The sequence below is a fragment of the Bombina bombina genome, chromosome 6, assembly GCF_027579735.1.
Source record: "Bombina bombina isolate aBomBom1 chromosome 6, aBomBom1.pri, whole genome shotgun sequence".
NCBI classification, from domain to species: domain Eukaryota; kingdom Metazoa; phylum Chordata; class Amphibia; order Anura; family Bombinatoridae; genus Bombina; species Bombina bombina.
Window position 1 is genome coordinate 804503119 of NC_069504.1, and position 20497 is coordinate 804523615.

At 41.6% G+C, this 20497-nt stretch overlaps 1 protein-coding gene across 1 annotated transcript in view; it reads left to right on the forward strand.

Annotated features, from left to right (window-relative positions):
• ELMOD3 (ELMO domain containing 3) overlaps positions 1 to 20497 on the forward strand; it is a 212405-nt gene that overhangs the window by 181620 nt on the left and 10288 nt on the right. Inside the window, exon 11 of the mRNA XM_053719453.1 lies at positions 9902 to 10029. Coding sequence (XP_053575428.1) covers positions 9902 to 10029 — 128 coding nt within the window. The remainder of the gene's footprint in view (positions 1 to 9901; positions 10030 to 20497) is intronic.

Genomic DNA, 20497 nt, shown 5'->3' on the forward strand with positions numbered 1-20497 from the left:
TCAGACATTGCATCCGGGGGAGTGGGAACTCCATCCGGAAATCTTTGCCCAAGTCACTCAGCTGTGGGGCATTCCAGACATGGATCTGTCAAAAGAAACAATCAGTAACACTAAGGGTGTGTTACTACTAGGGGGCGCACAGGACCTTATATGATTATTATGTAAATAGGCTAAGAGAGAAGAGAACAAGATATTACATATAATAACTATAATAAAATATACTATACGGAATAATGTAAACAAAAGTGAAACAATTCTTATAAATATGGGACTATGAGAAACATAGGATACAACACAAATAATAACAAATACAGTAATAAGAAATTCCTGAAAGGTTCTTATCTGGAAATGCTGTCTTCTTCTGCAATGTTATATAGATGGTAAATGTCCCAATTGGGGTGGGTATAGTCCCAAATGATGAATGTGATCAAATACCAGGATGATCAATGATCAGGAACACAGATGATGACTGGAGTCAGCTGCTTTGTCAGGGAAATCAGGATCTAAGAGCAAGTTTTCTCTGTGAAAAAAATCACAAAAAGACAAAGGCGCCTCCTAGTGTAATACAGTTGGTGAAAGAGATTTGATAGGTAATCAAAAAGGTACTCACAAGTGGAGCAGCACCCAATTGTGCTAAATCAAACAGACTGGGATCTCACAGTGTCCCAGCTCACTGACACTGCAAGGAAACTGGTTTCTCCAATGTCTTGCCGGACTGACAGAGCTCAGACTCTCACAAAGAGGTTTACATAAAACCAAATTTTATTAATAAAATAAAAATCTTAGTGTCATGAGACACTGAGATTTTTATTTTATTAATAAAATTTGGTTTTATGTAAACCTCTTTGTGAGAGTCTGAGCTCTGTCAGTCCGGCAAGACATTGGAGAAACCAGTTTCCTTGCAGTGTCAGTGAGCTGGGACACTGTGAGATCCCAGTCTGTTTGATTTAGCACAATTGGGTGCTGCTCCACTTGTGAGTACCTTTTTGATTACCTATCAAATCTCTTTCACCAACTGTATTACACTAGGAGGCGCCTTTGTCTTTTTGTGATTTTTTTCACAGAGAAAACTTGCTCTCAGACATGGATCTGATGGCCTCTCGTCAGAACTTCAAAGTTCCTTGCTACGGGTCCAGATCCAGGGATTCCAAGGCGGCTCTAGTGGATGCACTAGTAGCACCTTGGACCTTCAAACTAGCTTATGTGTTCCCGCCGTTTCCTCTCATCCCCAGGCTGGTAGCCAGGATCAATCAGGAGAGGGCGTCGGTGATCTTGATAGCTCCTGCGTGGCCACGCAGGACTTGGTATGCAGATCTGGTGAATATGTCATCGGCTCCACCTTGGAAGCTACCTTTGAGACGAGACCTTCTTGTTCAGGGTCCGTTCGAACATCCGAACCTGGTTTCACTCCAGCTGACTGCTTGGAGATTGAACGCTTGATCTTATCGAAGCGAGGGTTCTCAGATTCTGTTATCGATACTCTGGTTCAGGCCAGAAAGCCTGTAACTAGAAAGATTTACCACAAAATTTGGAAAAAATATATCTGTTGGTGTGAATCTAAAGGATTCCCTTGGGATAAGGTTAAGATTCCTAAGATTCTATCCTTCCTTCAAGAAGGATTGGAAAAAGGATTATCTGCAAGTTCCCTGAAGGGACAGATTTCTGCCTTGTCTGTGTTACTTCACAAAAAGCTGGCAGCTGTGCCAGATGTTCAAGCCTTTGTTCAGGCTCTGGTTCGAATTAAGCCTGTTTACAAACCTTTGACTCCTCCTTGGAGTCTCAATTTAGTTCTTTCAGTTCTTCAGGGGGTTCCGTTTGAACCCTTACATTCCGTTGATATTAAGTTATTATCTTGGAAAATTTTGTTTTTAGTTGCAATTTCTTCTGCTAGAAGAGTTTCAGAATTATCTGCTCTGCAGTGTTCTCCTCCTTATCTGGGTACATGCAGATAAGGTGGTTTTACGTACTAAACCTGGTTTTCTTCCAAAAGTTGTTTCTAACAAAAACATTAACCAGGAGATTATCGTACCTTCTCTGTGTCCGAAACCAGTTTCAAAGAAGGAACGTTTGTTGCACAATTTGGATGTTGTTCGCGCTCTAAAATTCTATTTAGATGCTACAAAGGATTTTAGACAAACATCTTCCTTGTTTGTTGTTTATTCCGGTAAAAGGAGAGGTCAAAAAGCAACTTCTACCTCTCTCTCTTTTTGGATTAAAAGCATCATCAGATTGGCTTACGAGACTGCCGGAAGGCAGCCTCCCGAAAGAATCACAGCTCATTCCACTAGGGCTGTGGCTTCCACATGGGCCTTCAAGAACGAGGCTTCTGTTGATCAGATATGTAGGGCAGCGACTTGGTCTTCACTGCACACTTTTACCAAATTTTACAAGTTTGATACTTTTGCTTCTTCTGAGGCTATTTTTGGGAGAAAGGTTTTGCAAGCCGTGGTGCCTTCCATTTAGGTGACCTGATTTGCTCCCTCCCTTCATCCGTGTCCTTTTGGAACCTGCTTTGGTATTGGTTCCCACAAGTAAGGATGACGCCGTGGACCGGACACACCTATGTTGGAGAAAACAGAATTTATGTTTACCTGATAAATTACTTTCTCCAACGGTGTGTCCGGTCCACGGCCCGCCCTGGTTTTTTTAATCAGGTCTGATAATTTATTTTCTTTAACTACAGTCACCACGGTACCATATGGTTTCTCCTATGCTAATATTCCTCCTTAACGTCGGTCGAATGACTGGGGTAGGCGGAGCCTAGGAGGGATCATGTGACCAGCTTTGCTGGGCTCTTTGCCATTTCCTGTTGGGGAAGAGAATATCCCACAAGTAAGGATGACGCCGTGGACCGGACACACCGTTGGAGAAAGTAATTTATCAGGTAAACATAAATTCTGTTTTTTATTTTGTGTAATTTAGATAAATCTATTTTTTTTATTTAATTTATTTAATTTTAACTGTAAGGCAGGTTAGGTTTTATTTTACAGGTAAATTTTGTATTTATTTTTACTAGGTAGTTAGTAAATAGTTAATAACTATTTACTAACTAATCAACCTAGTTAAAATAAATACAAACTTACCTGTGAAATAAAAATAAAACCTAAGATAGCTACAATGTAACAATTAGTTATATTGTAGCTAGCTTAGGTTTTATTTTACAGCTAAGTATTTATTTATTTTTAAATAGGAATAATTTATGTATTAATTGTAATTTTTATTTGGAATTATTTCTCTTGTTAAGTGTATCCAGTCCACGGATCATCCATTACTTATGGGATATTCTCCTTCCCAACAGGAAGTTGCAAGAGGATCACCCACAGCAGAACTGCTATATAGCTCCTCCCCTAACTGTCATATCCAGTCATTCTCTTGCAAGCCTCAACCAAGATGGAGGTCGTAAGAGGAGTGTGGTGTTTTATACTTAGTTTATTCTTCAATCAAAAGTTTGTTATTTTTAAATGGTGCCGGAGTGTACTGTTTATCTCAGGCAGTATTTAGAAGAAGAATCTGCCTGCGTTTTCTATGATCTTAGCAGAAGTAACTAAGATCCATGGCTGTTCTCACATATTCTGAGGAGTGAGGTAACTTCAGAGAGGGAATGGCATGCAGGTTTTCCTGCAATAAGGTATGTGCAGTTAATATTTTTCTAGGGATGGAATTTGCTAGAAAATGCTGCTGATACCGAACTAATGTAAGTAAAGCCTTAAATGCAGTGAGAGCTACTGGTATCAGGCTTATTAATAGAGATGCATACTCTTATAAAAATGTAATATAAAACGTTTGCTGGCATGTTTAATCGTTTTTATATGTATTTGGTGATAAAACTTATTGGGGCCTAGTTTTTTTCCACATGGCTGGCTTGAATTATGCCTAGAAACAGTTTCCTTAGGCTTTCCACTGTCGTAATATGAGTGGGAGGGGCCTATTTTGCCGTTTTTTTGCACAGAAAAAATTACAGATACAGACATCCAGCTTCTTCCTGCATGATCCAGGACATCTCTGGAGGGCTCAAAAGGCTTCAAAGTCGTTTTTGAGGGAGGTAAAAAGCCACAGTAGAGCTGTGGCAGTTGTTGTGACTGTTTAAAAAAAAACAAAAACGTTTTTGTCTTTTATTATTCCGTTTTGGGTATTAAGGGGTTAATCATCCATTTGCAAGTGGGTGCAATGCTCTGCTATCTTGTTACATACACTGTAAAAATTTTGTTAGTGTAACTGCCTTTTTTCACTGTTATTTAAAATTTTGACAAAATTTGTGTTTCTTAAAGGTGCAGTAATGTTTTATATATTGCTTGTAAACTTGTTTAAAGTGTTTTCCAAGCTTGCTAGTCTCATTGCTAGTCTGTTTAAACATGTCGGACACAGAGGAAACTACTTGTTCATTATGTTTGAAAGCCATGGTGGAGCCCCATAGGAGAATGTGTACTAAATGGATTGATTTCACCTTAAACAGTAAAGATCAGTCTTTAACTATAAAAGAAATATTGAGGGGGAAGTTATGCCGACTAACTCTCCCCACGTGTCAGACCCTTCGCCTCCCGCTCAGGGGATGCACGCTAATATGGCGCCAATTACATCAGGGACTCCCATAGCGATTACCTTGCAGGACATGACTGCAATCATGAATAATACCCTGTCAGAGGTATTATCCAGGTTGCCTGAATTAAGAGGCAAGCGCGATTGCTCTGGGGTTAGGAGAAATACAGAGCGCGCAGATGCTGTAAGGGCCATGTCTGATACTGCGTCACAATATGCAGATCATGAGGACGGAGAGCTTCAGTCTGTGGGTGACATCTCTGATTCGGGGAAACCTGATTCAGAGATTTCTAATTTTAAATTTAAGCTTGAGAACCTCCGTGTGTTGCTTGGGGAGGTATTAGCTGCTCTGAATGACTGTAACACAGTTGCAGTACCAGAGAAATTGTGTAGGCTGGATAAATACTATGCGGTACCGGTGTGTACTGATGTTTTTCCTATACCTAAAAGGCTTACAGAAATTATTAGCAAGGAGTGGGATAGACCGGGTGTGCCTTTTTCCCCACCTCCTATATTTAGAAAAATGTTTCCAATAGACGCCACTACACGGGACTTATGGCAGACGGTCCCTAAGGTGGAGGGAGCAGTTTCTACTTTAGCAAAGCGTACTACTATCCCGGTTGAGGACAGTTGTGCTTTTTCAGATCCAATGGATAAAAAATTGGAGGGTTACCTTAAGAAAATGTTTATTCAACAAGGTTTTATTTTACAGCCCCTTGCATGCATTGCGCCTGTCACGGCCGCGGCGGCATTCTGGTTTGAGGCCCTGGAAGAGGCCATCTATACAGCTCCATTGACTGAAATTATTGACAAGCTTAGAACACTTAAGCTAGCTAACTCATTTGTTTCTGATGCCATTGTTCATTTGACTAAACTAACGGCTAAGAATTCCGGATTCGCCATCCAAGCGCGTAGGGCGCTATGGCTTAAATCCTGGTCAGCTGACGTGACTTCGAAGTCTAAATTACTCAACATTCCTTTCAAGGGGCAGACCTTATTCGGGCCTGGTTTGAAGGAAATTATTGCTGACATTACTGGAGGTAAGGGTCACACCCTTCCTCAGGACAGGGCCAAAGCAAAGGCCAAACAGTCTAATTTTCGTGCCTTTCGAAATTTCAAGACAGGTGCAGCATCAACTTCCTCCGCTTCAAAACAAGAGGGAACTTTTGCTCAATCTAAGCAGGCCTGGAAACCCTGGAACAAAGGCAAGCAGGCCAGAAAGCCTGCTGCTGCCTCTAAGACAGCATGAAGGAACGGCCCCCTATCCGTCGACGGATCTAGTAGGGGGCAGACTTTCTCTCTTCACCCAGGCGTGGGCAAGAGATGTTCAGGATCCCTGGGCGTTGGAGATCACATCTCAGGGATATCCTCTGGACTTCAAAGCTTCCCCTCCACAAGGGAGATTTCATCTTTCAAGGCTATCTGCAAATCAGATAAAGAAAGAGGCATTCCTACGCTGTGTGCAAGACCTGAGTGATCCATCCAGTTCCGCGGACTGAACAAGGACAGGGTTTTTATTCTAATCTGTTTGTAGTTCCCAAAAAAGAGGGAACCTTCAGACCAATTTTGGATCTAAAGATCTTAAACAAATTCCTCAGAGTTCCATCTTTCAAAATGGAAACTATTCGGACCATCTTACCCATGATCCAAGAAGGTCAGTACATGACCACAGTGGACTTAAAGGATGCCTACCTTCACATACCGATTCACAAAGATCATCATCGGTTTCTAAGGTTTGCCTTTCTAGACAGGCATTACCAATTTGTAGCTCTTCCCTTCGGGTTGGCTACAGCCCCGAGAATCTTTACGAAGGTTCTGGGCTCACTTCTGGCGGTTCTAAGACCGCGAGGCATAGCGGTGGCTCCGTATCTAGACGACATCCTGATACAGGCGTCAAGCTTTCAAGTTGCCAAGTCTCATACAGAGATAGTTCTGGCATTTCTGAGGTCGCACGGGTGGAAAGTGAACGAGGAAAAGAGTTCTCTATCCCCACTCACAAGAGTCTCCTTTTTAGGGACTCTTATAGATTCTGTAGAAATGAAAATTTACCTGACGGAGTCCAGGTTATCAAAACTTCTAAATGCTTGCCGTGTTCTTCACTCCATTCCACGCCCTTCGGTAGCTCAGTGTATGGAGGTAATCGGCTTAATGGTAGCGGCAATGGACATAGTGCCATTTGCGCGCCTTTATTTCAGGCCGCTGCAATTATGCATGCTGAGTCAGTGGAATGGGGATTACACAGATTTGTCCCCTCTGCTAAATCTGGATCAAGAGACCAGAGATTCTCTTCTCTGGTGGTTGTCTCGGGTACACCTGTCCAAGGGTATGACCTTTCGCAGGCCAGATTGGACAATTGTAACAACAGATGCCAGCCTTCTAGGTTGGGGTGCAGTCTGGAATTCCCTGAAGGCACAGGGATCGTGGACTCAGGAGGAGAAACTCCTTCCAATAAATATTCTGGAGTTAAGAGCGATATTCAATGCTCTTCTGGCTTGGCCTCAGTTAGCAACTCTGAGGTTCATCAGATTTCAGTCGGACAACATCACGACTGTGGCTTACATCAACCATCAAGGGGGAACCAGGAGTTCCCTAGCGATGTTAGAAGTCTCAAAAATAATTCGCTGGGCAGAGTACCACTCTTGTCACCTGTCAGCAATCCATATCCCAGGCGTGGAGAACTGGGAGGCGGATTTTCTAAGTTGTCAGACTTTCCATCCGGGGGAGTGGGAACTCCATCCGGAGGTGTTTGCTCAGTTGATTCATCGTTGGAGTAAACCAGAGTTGGATCTCATGGCGTCTCGCCAGAACGCCAAGCTTCCTTGTTACGGATCCAGGTCCAGGGACCCAGAAGCGATGCTGATAGATGCTCTAGCAGCGCCTTGGTTCTTCAACCTGGCTTATGTGTTTCCACCGTTTCCTCTGCTGATTGCCAAAATCAAACAGGAGAGAGCATCAGTGATTCTGATAGCACCTGCGTGGCCACGCAGGACTTGGTATGCAGACCTAGTGGACATGTCATCCTTTCCACCATGGACTCTGCCTCTAAGACAGGACCTTCTGATACAAGGTCCTTTCAATCATCCAAATCTAATTTCTCTGAGACTGACTGAATGGAGATTGAACGCTTGATTCTATCAAAGCGTGGCTTCTCCGAGTCAGTCATTGATACTTTAATACAGGCACGAAAGCCTGTTACCAGGAAAATCTACCACAAGATATGGAGTAAATATCTTTATTGGTGTGAATCCAAGAATTACTCATGGAGTAAGGTTAGGATTCCTATAATATTGTCTTTTCTCCAAGAGGGCTTGGACAAAGGATTATCAGCTAGTTCATTAAAGGGACAGATTTCTGCTCTGTCTATTCTTTTGCACAAGTGTCTGGCAGAGGTTCCAGACGTCCAGGCATTTTGCCAGGCTTTGGTTAGAATTAAGCCTGTGTTTAAACCTGTTGCTCCCCCGTGGAGCTTAAACTTGGTTCTTAAAGTTCTTCAAGGAGTTCCGTTTGAACCCCTTCATTCCATTGATATTAAACTTTTATCTTGGAAAGTTCTGTTTTTGATGGCTATTTCCTCGGCTCGGAGAGTCTCTGAGCTATCTGCCTTACAATGTGATTCTCCTTATCTGATTTTTCATGCAGATAAGGTAGTCCTCCGTACCAAACCTGGGTTTTTACCTAAGGTGGTTTCTAACAAGAATATCAATCAAGAGATTGTTGTTCCATCATTGTGTCCTAATCCTTCTTCAAAGAAGGAACGTCTTTTACATAATCTGGACGTAGTCCGTGCCTTGAAGTTTTACTTACAAGCTACGAAAGATTTTTGTCAAGCATCTACCCTGTTTGTCGTTTACTCTGGACAGAGGAGAGGTCAAAAAGCTTCGGCAACCTCTCTTTCCTTTTGGCTTTGGAGCATAATATGGGCCTTTAAAAATGAGGCCTCTGTTGAACAGATTTGCAAGGCCGCGACTTGGTCTTCGCTTCACACTTTTTCCAAATTTTACAAATTTGATACTTTTGCTTCTTCGGAGGCTGTTTTTGGGAGAAAGGTTCTTCAGGCAGTGGTTCCTTCCACTTAATCCTGCCTTGTCCCTCCCATCATCCGTGTACTTTAGCTTTGGTATTGGTATCCCATAAGTAATGGATTATCCGTGGACTGGATACACTTAACAAGAGAAAACATAATTTATGCTTACCTGATAAATTTATTTCTCTTGTAGTGTATCCAGTCCACGGCCCGCCCTGTCCTTTTAAGGCAGGTCTAAATTTTAATTAAACTACAGTCACCACTGCACCCTATGGTTTTTCCTTTCTCTGTTTGTTTTCGGTCGAATGACTGGATATGACAGTTAGGGGAGGAGCTATATAGCAGCTCTGCTGTGGGTGATCCTCTTGCAACTTCCTGTTGGGAAGGAGAATATCTCATAAGTAATGGATGATCCGTGGACTGGATACACTACAAGAGAAATAAATTTATCAGGTAAGCATAAATTATGTTTTTAATTATGTTAAAGTTAGTGGGGGTTAGGGTTACGTTAGGTTTAGGGGTTAATAACTTTAGTATAGTGGCGGCGACATTCGGGGCAGCAGATTAGGGGTTAATAAGTGTAGTTAGCTGGTGGAGATTTTGGGGGCAACAGATTAGGGGTTAATAATAGAAATGTAGGTTGCGGCGATGTTAGGGACAGCAGATTAGGGGTTAATAAGTGTATGTAGGTGGTGACGACATTGGGGCAGCAGATCAGGGGTTAATAATATTTAACTAGTGTTTGTGATGCGGGAGTGCGGCGATTTAGCGGTTAATATGTTTATTATAGTGGCGGTGATGTCCAGTGCGGCAGATTAGGGGTTAATAATTTTATTTTAGTGTTTGCGATGCGGGAGGGCCTCGGTTTAGGTGTTAATTGGTAGTTTATGGGTGTTAGTGTACTTTTTAGCACTTTAGTTATGAGTTTTATGCTACAGCTTTGTAGCGTTAAACTCCATAACTACTGACTTTCAGGTGGCGGTACAGATCTTGTAGTTATGGGCTGTACCGCTCACTTTTTGGCTGGACAGGCAAACTCGTAATACCGGCACTATGGAAGTCCCATTGAAAAGGGACTTAGGCCAAAAAGGTGTGCGGTACAGCTATACCTACAACACCTGTAATACCAGCGGTAGTGAAAAAGAGCCATAACACTGTTTTTTCACTCCTAACGCACAACTCGTAATCTAGCCGAAACTGTTTTATTTGTTCATTCTGTGACCAGAGCATATTTGATAAGAGTGTTTGTGTCTTGCTGCTCATACTAATGCGTATCTGTGAAATATACAAAGAGACGTGGATTGGCCGTGATAATCCTTACTCCTTCTCTCCCGTACGCAGAGAGTGTAACCGCAGACAGCAAGTGTTCGCCGTTCTCAATGACTTATACGTGGCTATCTTTTACCACCTGTACCATGTGTGGAAGACTCAGAATAAAACTATCAGTGATTCGGGCTTTATACTCAAAGGTTAGTATGAGCTGCAGCATTCGCATTTCCAATTTTTTTATTTAATTTTATATGTAAAAAAAACAACTAGCGTTTTCAATAGAAAGCCGCTTAAAAGTGATGGTAATTTTACCAGTGCAACAAATAAAGGGGACTTTCAGTCATGAAGTATAAAATACTTCATGCTGAAATTTCCTTTATTTACCTATAACATATGCAGCACTGAGCGCCTCAGGCCTCCTGCAGCAGATCGCTATTTTTTCAATGAGGTGACGTTTCCACCGCTGAGCCAATAGCCGTGCGGCCCAGTGTGCATTATAATGGAGAGCTAGCACGCTATTGGCTCACTCCAAGATAGCGTTCTGCCATTGGTGTCCTGAGGCACTCAGAGCGGCATACGCTGCAGGCAAATAAAGGAACTTTCAGCATGAAGTATTTTGACTGAAAGCCCCCTTTATTTGTTGCACTGGTAAATCCTAGCACTAGGATTTACCATCACTTACATTTTTTTGCTATCATATTACTTGATTCTGATGGTGCATATAATTTAAAATAAGGCATTTTAATTTCCTCCAATTACAATTTGGTTAATATTCTTTCTTATATACTTTGTTGAAAAGTATACCTATGTAGACTTAGGAGTGTTCATATAAACTCAGCACTATATAGCAAAACTGCTGCCATATAGTATAGTGCTCAAGACACATGCATGCTCCTGAGCATATCAAAATCTGCTGTGAAAAGTTGTAGGGTAAAGTTATATTAAAGGGACAGTAAAGTAAGAAAATAAACTTTCATAATTTAAGTAGAGCGTGCAATTTTAAACAACTTTCTAATTTACTTCTATTATAAAAGGTGCTTTGTTCTCTTGATATCGTTTGTTGAAAAGCTCAGGTAGGCTCAGGAGCAACAGTGCACAACTGCTATATGATGACTGGTGGCTGCACATATATTCCTCTTGTTATTGGCTCACCCAATGAGTTCAGCTAGCTCCCAGTAGTGCATTGCTGCTTCTTCAATAACGGGTACCAAGAGAAGGAAGCAATTTGTTCATCAAAGTAGATTGATATAAAATAAAATGAACAATTGTTTAACACCCTGTGAGTAAAAGCACAATAAGGAATTACTATAAGAAACCAAAACACAGTGTTCAAATATAAGTTACCAAACCAATATAAAATGGTTAAGTCAATCGTCCGTTATTAAGATCTCTCCACAGATGACTTGAATCCTCAACAAAAAAAAAGTAGAAACAAAACTCTATAAATATACTTTTTACTTCTGTGATTACCTTATATCTACGACTCTTCTGACAGCCCCCTTATTACATGACTTTTTATTTATTATCTATTGACTTAAATTTTAGACAATTAGTGCTGTGTTGTGAACACAATGTTATCTATATGGCCCACATGAACAAGCTGTCTCCTCTTGTGAAAAGCAAATTAAAAAAGCATGTGATAAGAGGCTGTCTGTAGTGGCTTAGAAACAGGCAGAAATTTAGAGTTTTAAGTGTTGTAAAGTAAATTAATATAACAATGTTGGTTGTGCAAATCTGGGGAATGTGTAGTAAAAAATCTATTTTTAAGCATTAACAATTTTGGTGTTGACTGTCCCTTTAAATGCACATTATACACTTAGATAAGTGGTTTGTTTAGTTTCTTCTACTAGATACGACGAGTCCACGGATTCATCCTTACTTGTGGGATATTATCCTCCTGCTAACAGGAAGTGGCAAAGAGCACCACAGCAGAGCTGTCTATATAGCTCCTCCCTTGACTCCACCCCCCAGTCATTCTCTTTGCCTACACTAAGTAATAGGAAGGGGTAAAGTGAAAGAGGTGATAAAATGATAGTTTTTATTTTCTTCAAGCAAGACTTTTTTATTTTAAATGCTACCGGTGAGTGCTATTTTTCTCAGGCAGCAGATGGAAGAAGATTTCTGCCTGGAGGTTAGCAGTGGTTACTAAGATCCAAAGGAGTTCCCACAGAATGGCTGAGGAGTACTTAAGAAGCTTCAGTGTGGGGAACGGTTTTCATGCTACAAGCATTGAGGTATGTTCAGTCATTATTTTTTCTGAAGAGACTGTGGTATTTCAGAACAGGCTGACATAGTTCCCATGAGGGAAGGGGTAAGCAGTAATCCTACAGAGAAGGGATGTTACTGGGACCTGTTATATTATGGGCTATAAATGAAAGACACTGGTTGCATAAAAACGATTTATGTGCAGGGGCAATAACGTTTTTCTCTGAGCTAACATTTGTGTGTTTGATAGTTCTGGAGGGTTTCACATGGCTGACATATTGTGCTGGGTTTATGAAAACCCACATGGCTAGTTCCTATAACGCTTTACAGCGTTTTTTCTCTAGGCTGAGACATCTTGGATGATGGGCGGGGCCTAATTTCGCGCCTTAGATGCGCAGTTGTATTTCCCATAAAGGCAGCAAGCTCCAGCTCCGGTGGGCCTCAACTTCAGAGATAGCCTTATCGAAGTGCGAGTGTAATTCTCAGACCCCACGGGGCAGGTAGGCGCCACAGCAGAGCTGTGGCGAGGTGCAGGGGGTTGCTTGTTTATTTTTTATAGCGTTTTTTGGGTAACTTTTTTGTTAATGGAGGGTTAATAGTCCCTTACTTGTGGTGCAATCTTAGGCTGCCAGATTAGACACATATATGATAAAAATTTGAGTGTTTTAGCTTTTAGAGCAGTTTTGGAAAAATTGTATGCTTTTTTTTCTCTTAAAGGCACAGTACCGTTTTTCAGATTGTTATTTTTTTCACTAAATAAAGTGTTTTCAAGCTTGTTTGTGGTCATTACTAGCCTGTTTCAACATGTCTAACATTGAGGAAAGTCAATGTTCTATGTGTTTAGAAGCCATTGTGGAACCCCCACTTAAAATGTGTCCCTCATGTACTGAAAGGGCCTTACATTGCAAAGAACATATTTTAGCTGATAAAAGTATGTCTCAGGATGATTCTCAGTCTGAAGGGAATCAGGTTATGCCATCTCTTTCTCCCCAAGTGTCACAACCTTTAACGCCCGCTCAATTGATGCCAAGTACTTCTAGCGCGTCTAATTCTTTCACCCTGCAAGATATGGCTGCAGTTGGATAAATATCTAGAGGTCCCTTCTTACACTAATGTTTTTCCAGTCCCTAGAAGGATTTTGGACATTGTCACTAAGGAATGGGATAGACCAGGCATTCCGTTCTCTCCCCCTCCTACTTTTAAGAAAATGTTTCCCATATCTGACACCATTCGGGATTCCTGGCAGAAGGTCCCTAAGGTGGAGGGAGCTATTTCTACCCTGGCTAAGCGTACAACTATCCCTATTGAGGATAGCTGTGCTTTCAAAGACTCTATGGATAAAACAATTAGAGGGTCTTCTAAAGAAATTGTTTGTTCATCAGGGTTTTCTTCTACAACTTATAGCGTGCATTGTTCCAGTAACTACTGCAGCAGCTTTTTGGTTTGAGGCTCTAGAGGAGTCTCTTAAGGTTGAGACCCCATTAGATGATATTTTGGATAGAATTAAGGCTCTCGAGCTAATAATTCTTTTATTACAGATGCCGCTTTTCAAATGGCTAAATTAGTGGCAAAGAATGCAGGCTTTGCCATTTTAGCGCGTAGAGCGTTATGGCTTAAATCTTGGTCTGCTGATGTGTCATCAAAATCTAAGCTTTTAGCTATCCCTTTTAAAGGTAAGATCCTATTCGGGCCTGAACTATAGGAGATAATTTCCGACATTACTGGAGGTAAACGTCATGCCCTTCCTCAGGACAAGACTGTTAAAATGAGGGCCAAACAAAATAATTTTCGTTCCTTTCGAAACTTTAAAGGTGGACCCTCCGCTTCCTCCCCCGTCACAAAGCAGGAGGGGAATTTTGCACAATCCAAGTCTGTCTGGAGACCTAACCAGACCTGGAATAAAGGTAAACAGGCCAAGAAGCCCACTGCTACTACCAAGACAGCATGAAGGGGCAGCCCCCAATCCAGGACCAGATCTAGTAGGGGCAGACTTTCTCTCTTCTCTCAGGCTTGGGAAAGGGACGTTCAGGATCCCTGGGCATTAGAAATCGTGACCCAGGGGTATTGACTAGAATTCAAGGATTTTCTCCCAAGCGGGAGGTTTCATCTTTCACGTTTGTCTGTAGACCAGACAAAAAGAGAGGCGTTCTTACGCTGTGTAAAAGACCTATATACCATGGGTGTAATCTGCCCAGTTCCAAAACCGGGGCAGGGGTTTTATTCAAATCTGTTCGTGGTTCCCAAAAAAGAGGGAACCTTCAGACCGATTTTAGATCTCAAATACCTAAACAAATTTCTCAGAGTCCCATCCCAACTATTTTACCAATGATCCAGGAGGGTCAATTTATGACTACCGTGGATTTAAAGGATGCGTATCTTCACATTCCTATCCACAGAGCTCATCACCAGTTTCTCAGGTTCGCCTTCGGGTTTGCCACAGCTCCCAGAATCTTTACAAAGGTGCTAGGGTCCCTTCTGGCGGTTCTAAGGCCACAGGGCATAGCAGTGGTGCCCTATCTGGACGATATTTTGATTCAGGCGTCAACTTAACAGCTAGCCAAATCTCACACGGACATTGTGCTGGCTTTTCTAAGAACTCACGGGTGGAAGGTGAATATACAAAAGAGTTCACTAGTTCCACTGACAAGAGTTCCATTCCTAGGAACTCTGATAGACTCGGTAGACATGAAAATATTTCTGACGGAGGTCAGAAAGTCAAAGATCTTAACTACTTGCCGGGCACTTCGGTCCACTCCTCAGCCATCAGTGGCGCAGTGTGTGGAGGTTATTGGATTAATGGTTGCGGCAATGGACATAGTTCTGTTTGCCCGCTTACATCTCAGACCACTGCAGCTGTGCATGCTCCGACAGTGGAATGGGGATTATGTGGATTTGTCTCCTCAGATAAATCTGGATCTAGAGACCAGAGACTCTCTTCTTTGGTGGTTGTCACAGGATCATCTGTCCCAGGGAATGTGCTTCCGCAGGCCAGCATGGGTCATAGTGACGACGGATGCCAGCCTCTTGGGCTGGGGTGCAGTCTGGAATTCCCTGAAGGCTCAGGGTGTTTGGACTCAGGAGGAGTCCCTACTACCAATCAATATTCTGGAACTGAGAGCAATTTTCAACGCGCTTCAAGCGTGGCCTCAGTTGGCCTTGGCCAAATTCATAAGATTCCAGTCAGACAATATCACGACTGTAGCATATATCAATCATCAAGGGGGAACAAAGAGTTCTCTAGCGATGATAGAGGTTTCCAAGATAATTTGATGGGCAGAGACGCACTCTTGCCATCTATCAGCAATTTTCATCCCAGGAGTGAGAACTGGGAAGCGGATTTTCTAAGTCGTCAGACTTTTCATCGCAGGGGAGTGGGTGCTCCTACCAGAGGTATTTGCGACATTGATTCGTCAATGGGGCACACCGGAATTGGATCTGATGGCATCTCGTCAGAATGCCAAACTTCCTTGTTACGGATCCAGATCAAGGGATCCTCAAGCAGTACTGATAGATGCTGTAGCAGTACCTTGGGCGTTCAACCTGGCTTATGTGTTTCCTCCCTTTCCTCTCTTGCCTCGTCTGATTGCCAGAATCAAACAAGAGAGAGCTTCGGTAATCTTGATAGCACCTGCGTGGCCACGCAGGACTTGGTATGCAGATCTGGTGGAAATGTCATCTCTGCCACCGTGGAAACTGCCACTGAGACAGGACCTTCTCATTCAAGATCCGTTCCAACATCCAAATCTAAATTCTCTGCAGCTGACTGCCTGGAGATCGAACGCTTGATTTTATCTAAGCGGGGTTTCTCTGAGTCGGTTATTGATACCTTGATTCAGGCTCGGAAGCCTGTCACTAGGAAAATTTACCATAAGATATGGCGTAAATATCTTTATTGGTGCGAATCCAAGGGCTACTCGTGGAGTAGGGTTAGGATTCCTAGGATTTTGTCCTTTCTCCAAGAAGGATTGCAGAAGGGATTATCAGCTAGTTCCTTAAAGGGAAAAATTTCTGCTTTGTCAATTTTACTACACAAGCGTATATCCCAGACGTTCAGTCTTTTTGTCAGGCTTTAGTCAGAATCAAGCCTGTGTTTAAACCTGTTGCTCCGCCATGGAGTTTGAATTTAGTTCTCAATGTTCTTCAAGGGGTTCCGTTTGAACCCATGCATTCCGTAGATATTAAGCTTTTATCTTGGAAAGTTTTGTTTTTAGTTGCCATCTCTTCTGCTCGAAGAGTTTCTGAGCTTTCTGCATTATAATGCGACTCGCCTTATCTTATATTCCATTCTGATAAGGTGGTTTTGCGCACTAAACCTGGATTCCTTCCTAAGGTTGTTTCAAATAAGAATATTAATCAGGAAATTATTGTTCCTTCTCTATGTCCTAATCCTTCTTCTAAGAAGGAGCGTCTATTACATCATCTGGACGTGGTTCGTGCCTTGAAGTTTTACTTACAAGCGACCAAGGATTTCCGTCAAACATCTTCTCTATTTGTCGTTTATTCTGGAAGCATAGGGGTCAAAAAGCTACGACTACCTATTTCTTTTTGGCTGAAAAGCATCATCCGTTTGGCATACGAGACTGCTGGACAGCAGCCTCCTGATAAGATTACAGCTCATTCTACTAGAGCGGTGGCTTCCACATGGGCTTTTAAAAATGATGCTTCTGTTGAACAGATTTGTAAAGCTGCGACTTGGTCCTCCCTTCATACTTTTTCCAAATTTGATACTTTTGCTTCTTCTGAGGCTATTTTTGGGAGAAAAGTTCTTCAAGCAGTGGTGCCTTCTCTTTAGGTATCTGTCTTGTCCCTCCCGTTCATCCGTGTCCTGTAAGCTTTGGTAATGTATCCCACAAGTAAGGATGAATCCGTGGACTCGTCGTATCTAGTAGAAGAAAAGGAAATTTATGCTTACCTGATAAATTGATTTCTTCTATGATAAGACGAGTCCACGGCCCTCCCTGTCATATTAGACAGATTAGATTTTTGTTTTCAAAACTTCAGTCACCTCTGCACCTTTTTAGTTTCTCCTTTTTCTTCCTATACCTTTGGTCGAATGACTGGGGGGGTGGAGTCAAGGGAGGAGCTATATAGACAGCTCTGCTGTGGTGCTCTTTGCCACTTCCTGTTAGCAGGAGGATAATATCCCACAAGTAAGGATGAATCCGTGGACTTGTCGTATCGTAGAAGAAATCAATTTATCGGGTAAGCATAAATTTCCTTTTTTGGAGTCTTGACAGAAACAAACAATTGTAAAAGATCAACTGTGTGCACACTCTCTGAGGCACCAGCTCCTACTAAGCATGTCCAAGAATTCACAGCGCATATATAAATATGAGTCTGTGATTGACTGAGGCCTGTCACATGAAAATAAAAATCTATTTCATTGTCTTTTCATTATGCATTTGCAGATTATCTAATAGTCTTTAGCATTGTCTTTAGCATTCTGTAATGTTAAGAGGGAGAAATTGATCAAATCTTGTCAGTCTTGACAAATCTGTGAGTAGAAAACAAAGAAATTTGACCAGAATAGCCCACAATAATTTATAGACTTATCCCTTATTACAATTCCATAAATGCAGAGAGGAAAATCTTGCTTTAATCTGTTATGATTTGCCAAGTAAAATTTCATTGTTTCTCATTTACATGCTCTAATAAAATGGAGTTTACTATGAAAACACTTTAGATTCATTTAAGGGACAGGCACCAATTTGCTTTGTTCTCTTGGTATTCTTAGTTGAAAGCTAAATCTAGGAGGTTCATATGCTAATTTCTAAGCCCTTGGAGGCAGCCTCTTAGCTCAGGGCATTTTGACAGTTTTTCACCACTAGAGGGTGTTAGTTCATTTCAGTGTTTCATATAGATAACAGTGTGCTCACTTACGTGGAGTTCCTAGGAGCCAAATGCAAGTCTGTCAAAAGAACTGAAATAAGGGGACAGTTTGCAGAGGCTTAGATACAAGATAATCACAGAGGTAAAAAGTGTGTTAATATAATATAATAATTTTAAAACAATAAATATTCTGGTGTAGACTGTCCCTTTAAGAGTTCAAAAGGACCTATCCAGAGATTAAAATCTCATCAGTTTCTAAAGCATGAGATAACTTTCCAAATTGTAGAAAATTTGCTTTATTAATGGAATTGAGGTAAGCTCTCTCATAAGAGTCCGTATAAAACTTAGTGAATCTGTGCTAGTGATAATGCTAATAGTGTTCCTTGATACATAGGAGTGCAGTTTTAATAAAGATTTGCAATGTGTATAGATGTAAGAATACATGCATTTGTATCCGGAAATCACCCCCCATAGTCCAATTTTTAGCATAACACAGAAGGAGGGTGGTAAACCTTTTTTCTTCTGTTAAGTGTGATCAGTCCACGGGTCATCATTACTTCTGGGATATTACTCCTCCCCAACAGGAAGTGCAAGAGGATTCACCCAGCAGAGCTGCATATAGCTCCTCCCCTCTACGTCACTCCCAGTCATTCTCTTGCACCCAACGACTAGATAGGATGTGTGAGAGGACTATGGTGATTATACTTAGTTTTATATCTTCAATCAAAAGTTTATTATTTTATAATAGCACCGGAGTGTGTTATTACCTCTCTGGCAGAGTTTGAAGAAGAATCTACCAGAGTTTTTTACTATGATTTTAGCCGGAGTAGTTAAGATCATATTGCTGTTTCTCGGCCATCTGAGGAGAGGTAAACTTCAGATCAGGGGACAGCGGGCAGATTAATCTGCAAAGAGGTATGTAGCAGCTTTTATTTTCTGACAATGGAATTGATGAGAAAATCCTGCCATACCGATATAATGTCATGTATGTATATTTTACACTTCAGTATTCTGGGGAATGGTACTTCACTGGAATTACACTGTGTACATAAAACCTTTTAGCCTATTTTGCAGGGACTAGCAACAGGTTTTTTAATAACTCTTAATTTATGTTAAACGTTTTTGCTGGAATGTAAAATCGTTTTCATTTTCTGAGGTACTGAGTGAATAAATGTTTGGGCACTATTTTTCCACTTGGCAGTTGCTTGATCTAATTTCTGACAGTTTCTGATCTCTCTCACTGTTGTGTGTGAGGGGGAGGGGCCGTTTTTTGGCGCTTTTGCTACGCATCAAAAAATTTCAGTCAGCAGCTCATTGTATTTCCTGCATGATCCGGTTCATCTCTACAGAACTCAGGGGTCTTCAAAACTTGTTTTGAGGGAGGTAATTCTCACAGCAGAGCTGTGAGATTGTAGTTGACTGTGATAAAAAAACGTTTATTCTGTAATTTTTTTTCTGCTATCAGAGTTAGTTGTCTTTTGCTAATGGGAACAAACCTTTGCTAAAGTTGTGTTGTTTACAAGGATTGATGCTATAACTGTTTCAGTTTATTAATTTTCAACTGTCATAAATCTTCTGTGCTTCTTATAGGCACAGTACGTTTTCATAATATTTTACAAAAATTGTATTCCAAGTTGCAAGTTTATTTGCTAGTGTGTTAAACATGTCTGATTCAGAGGAAGATACCTGTGTTATTTGTTCCAATGCCAAAGTGGAGCCCAATAGAAATTTATGTACTAACTGTATTGATGCTACTTTAAATAAAAGTCAATCTGTACAAATTGAACAAATTTCACCAAACAGCGAGGGGAGAGTTATGCCGACTAACTCTCCTCACGTGTCAGTACCTGCATCTCCCGCTCGGGAGGTGCGCGATATTGTGGCGCCCAGTACATCTGGGCGGCCATTACAGATAACATTACAAGATATGGCTACTGTTATGACTGAAGTTTTGGCTAGATTACCAGAACTAAGAGGCAAGCGTGATCACTCTGGGGTGAGAACAGAGTGCGCTGATAATACTAGGGCCATGTCAGATACTGCGTCACAACTTGCAGAACATGAGGACGGAGAGCTTCATTCTGCGGCTGACGGTTCTGATCCAAACAGATTGGATTCAGATATTTCAAATTTTAAATTTAAGCTGGAGAACCTCCGTGTATTACTAGGGGAGGTGTTAGCGGCTCTGAATGATTGCAACACAGTTGCAATACCAGAGAAAATGTGTAGGTTTGATAAATATTTTGCGGTACCAACGAGTACCGACGTTTTTCCTATACCTAAAAGACTAACTGAAATTATTACTAAAGAGTGGGATAGACCCGGTGTACCGTTCTCACCCCCTCCGATATTTAGAAAAATGTTTCCAATAGACGCCACCACACGGGACTTATGGCAGACGGTCCCTAAGGTGGAGGGAGCAGTTTCTACTTTAGCTAAGCGTACCACTATCCCGGTGGAGGATAGCTGTGCCTTTTCAGATCCAATGGATAAAAAGTTAGAGGGTTACCTTAAGAAAATGTTTGTTCAACAAGGTTTTATATTGCAACCCCTTGCATGCATTGCGCCGGTCACGGCTGCGGCGGCATTCTGGTTTGAGTCGCTGGAAGAGACCATTAATTCAGCTCCTCTGGA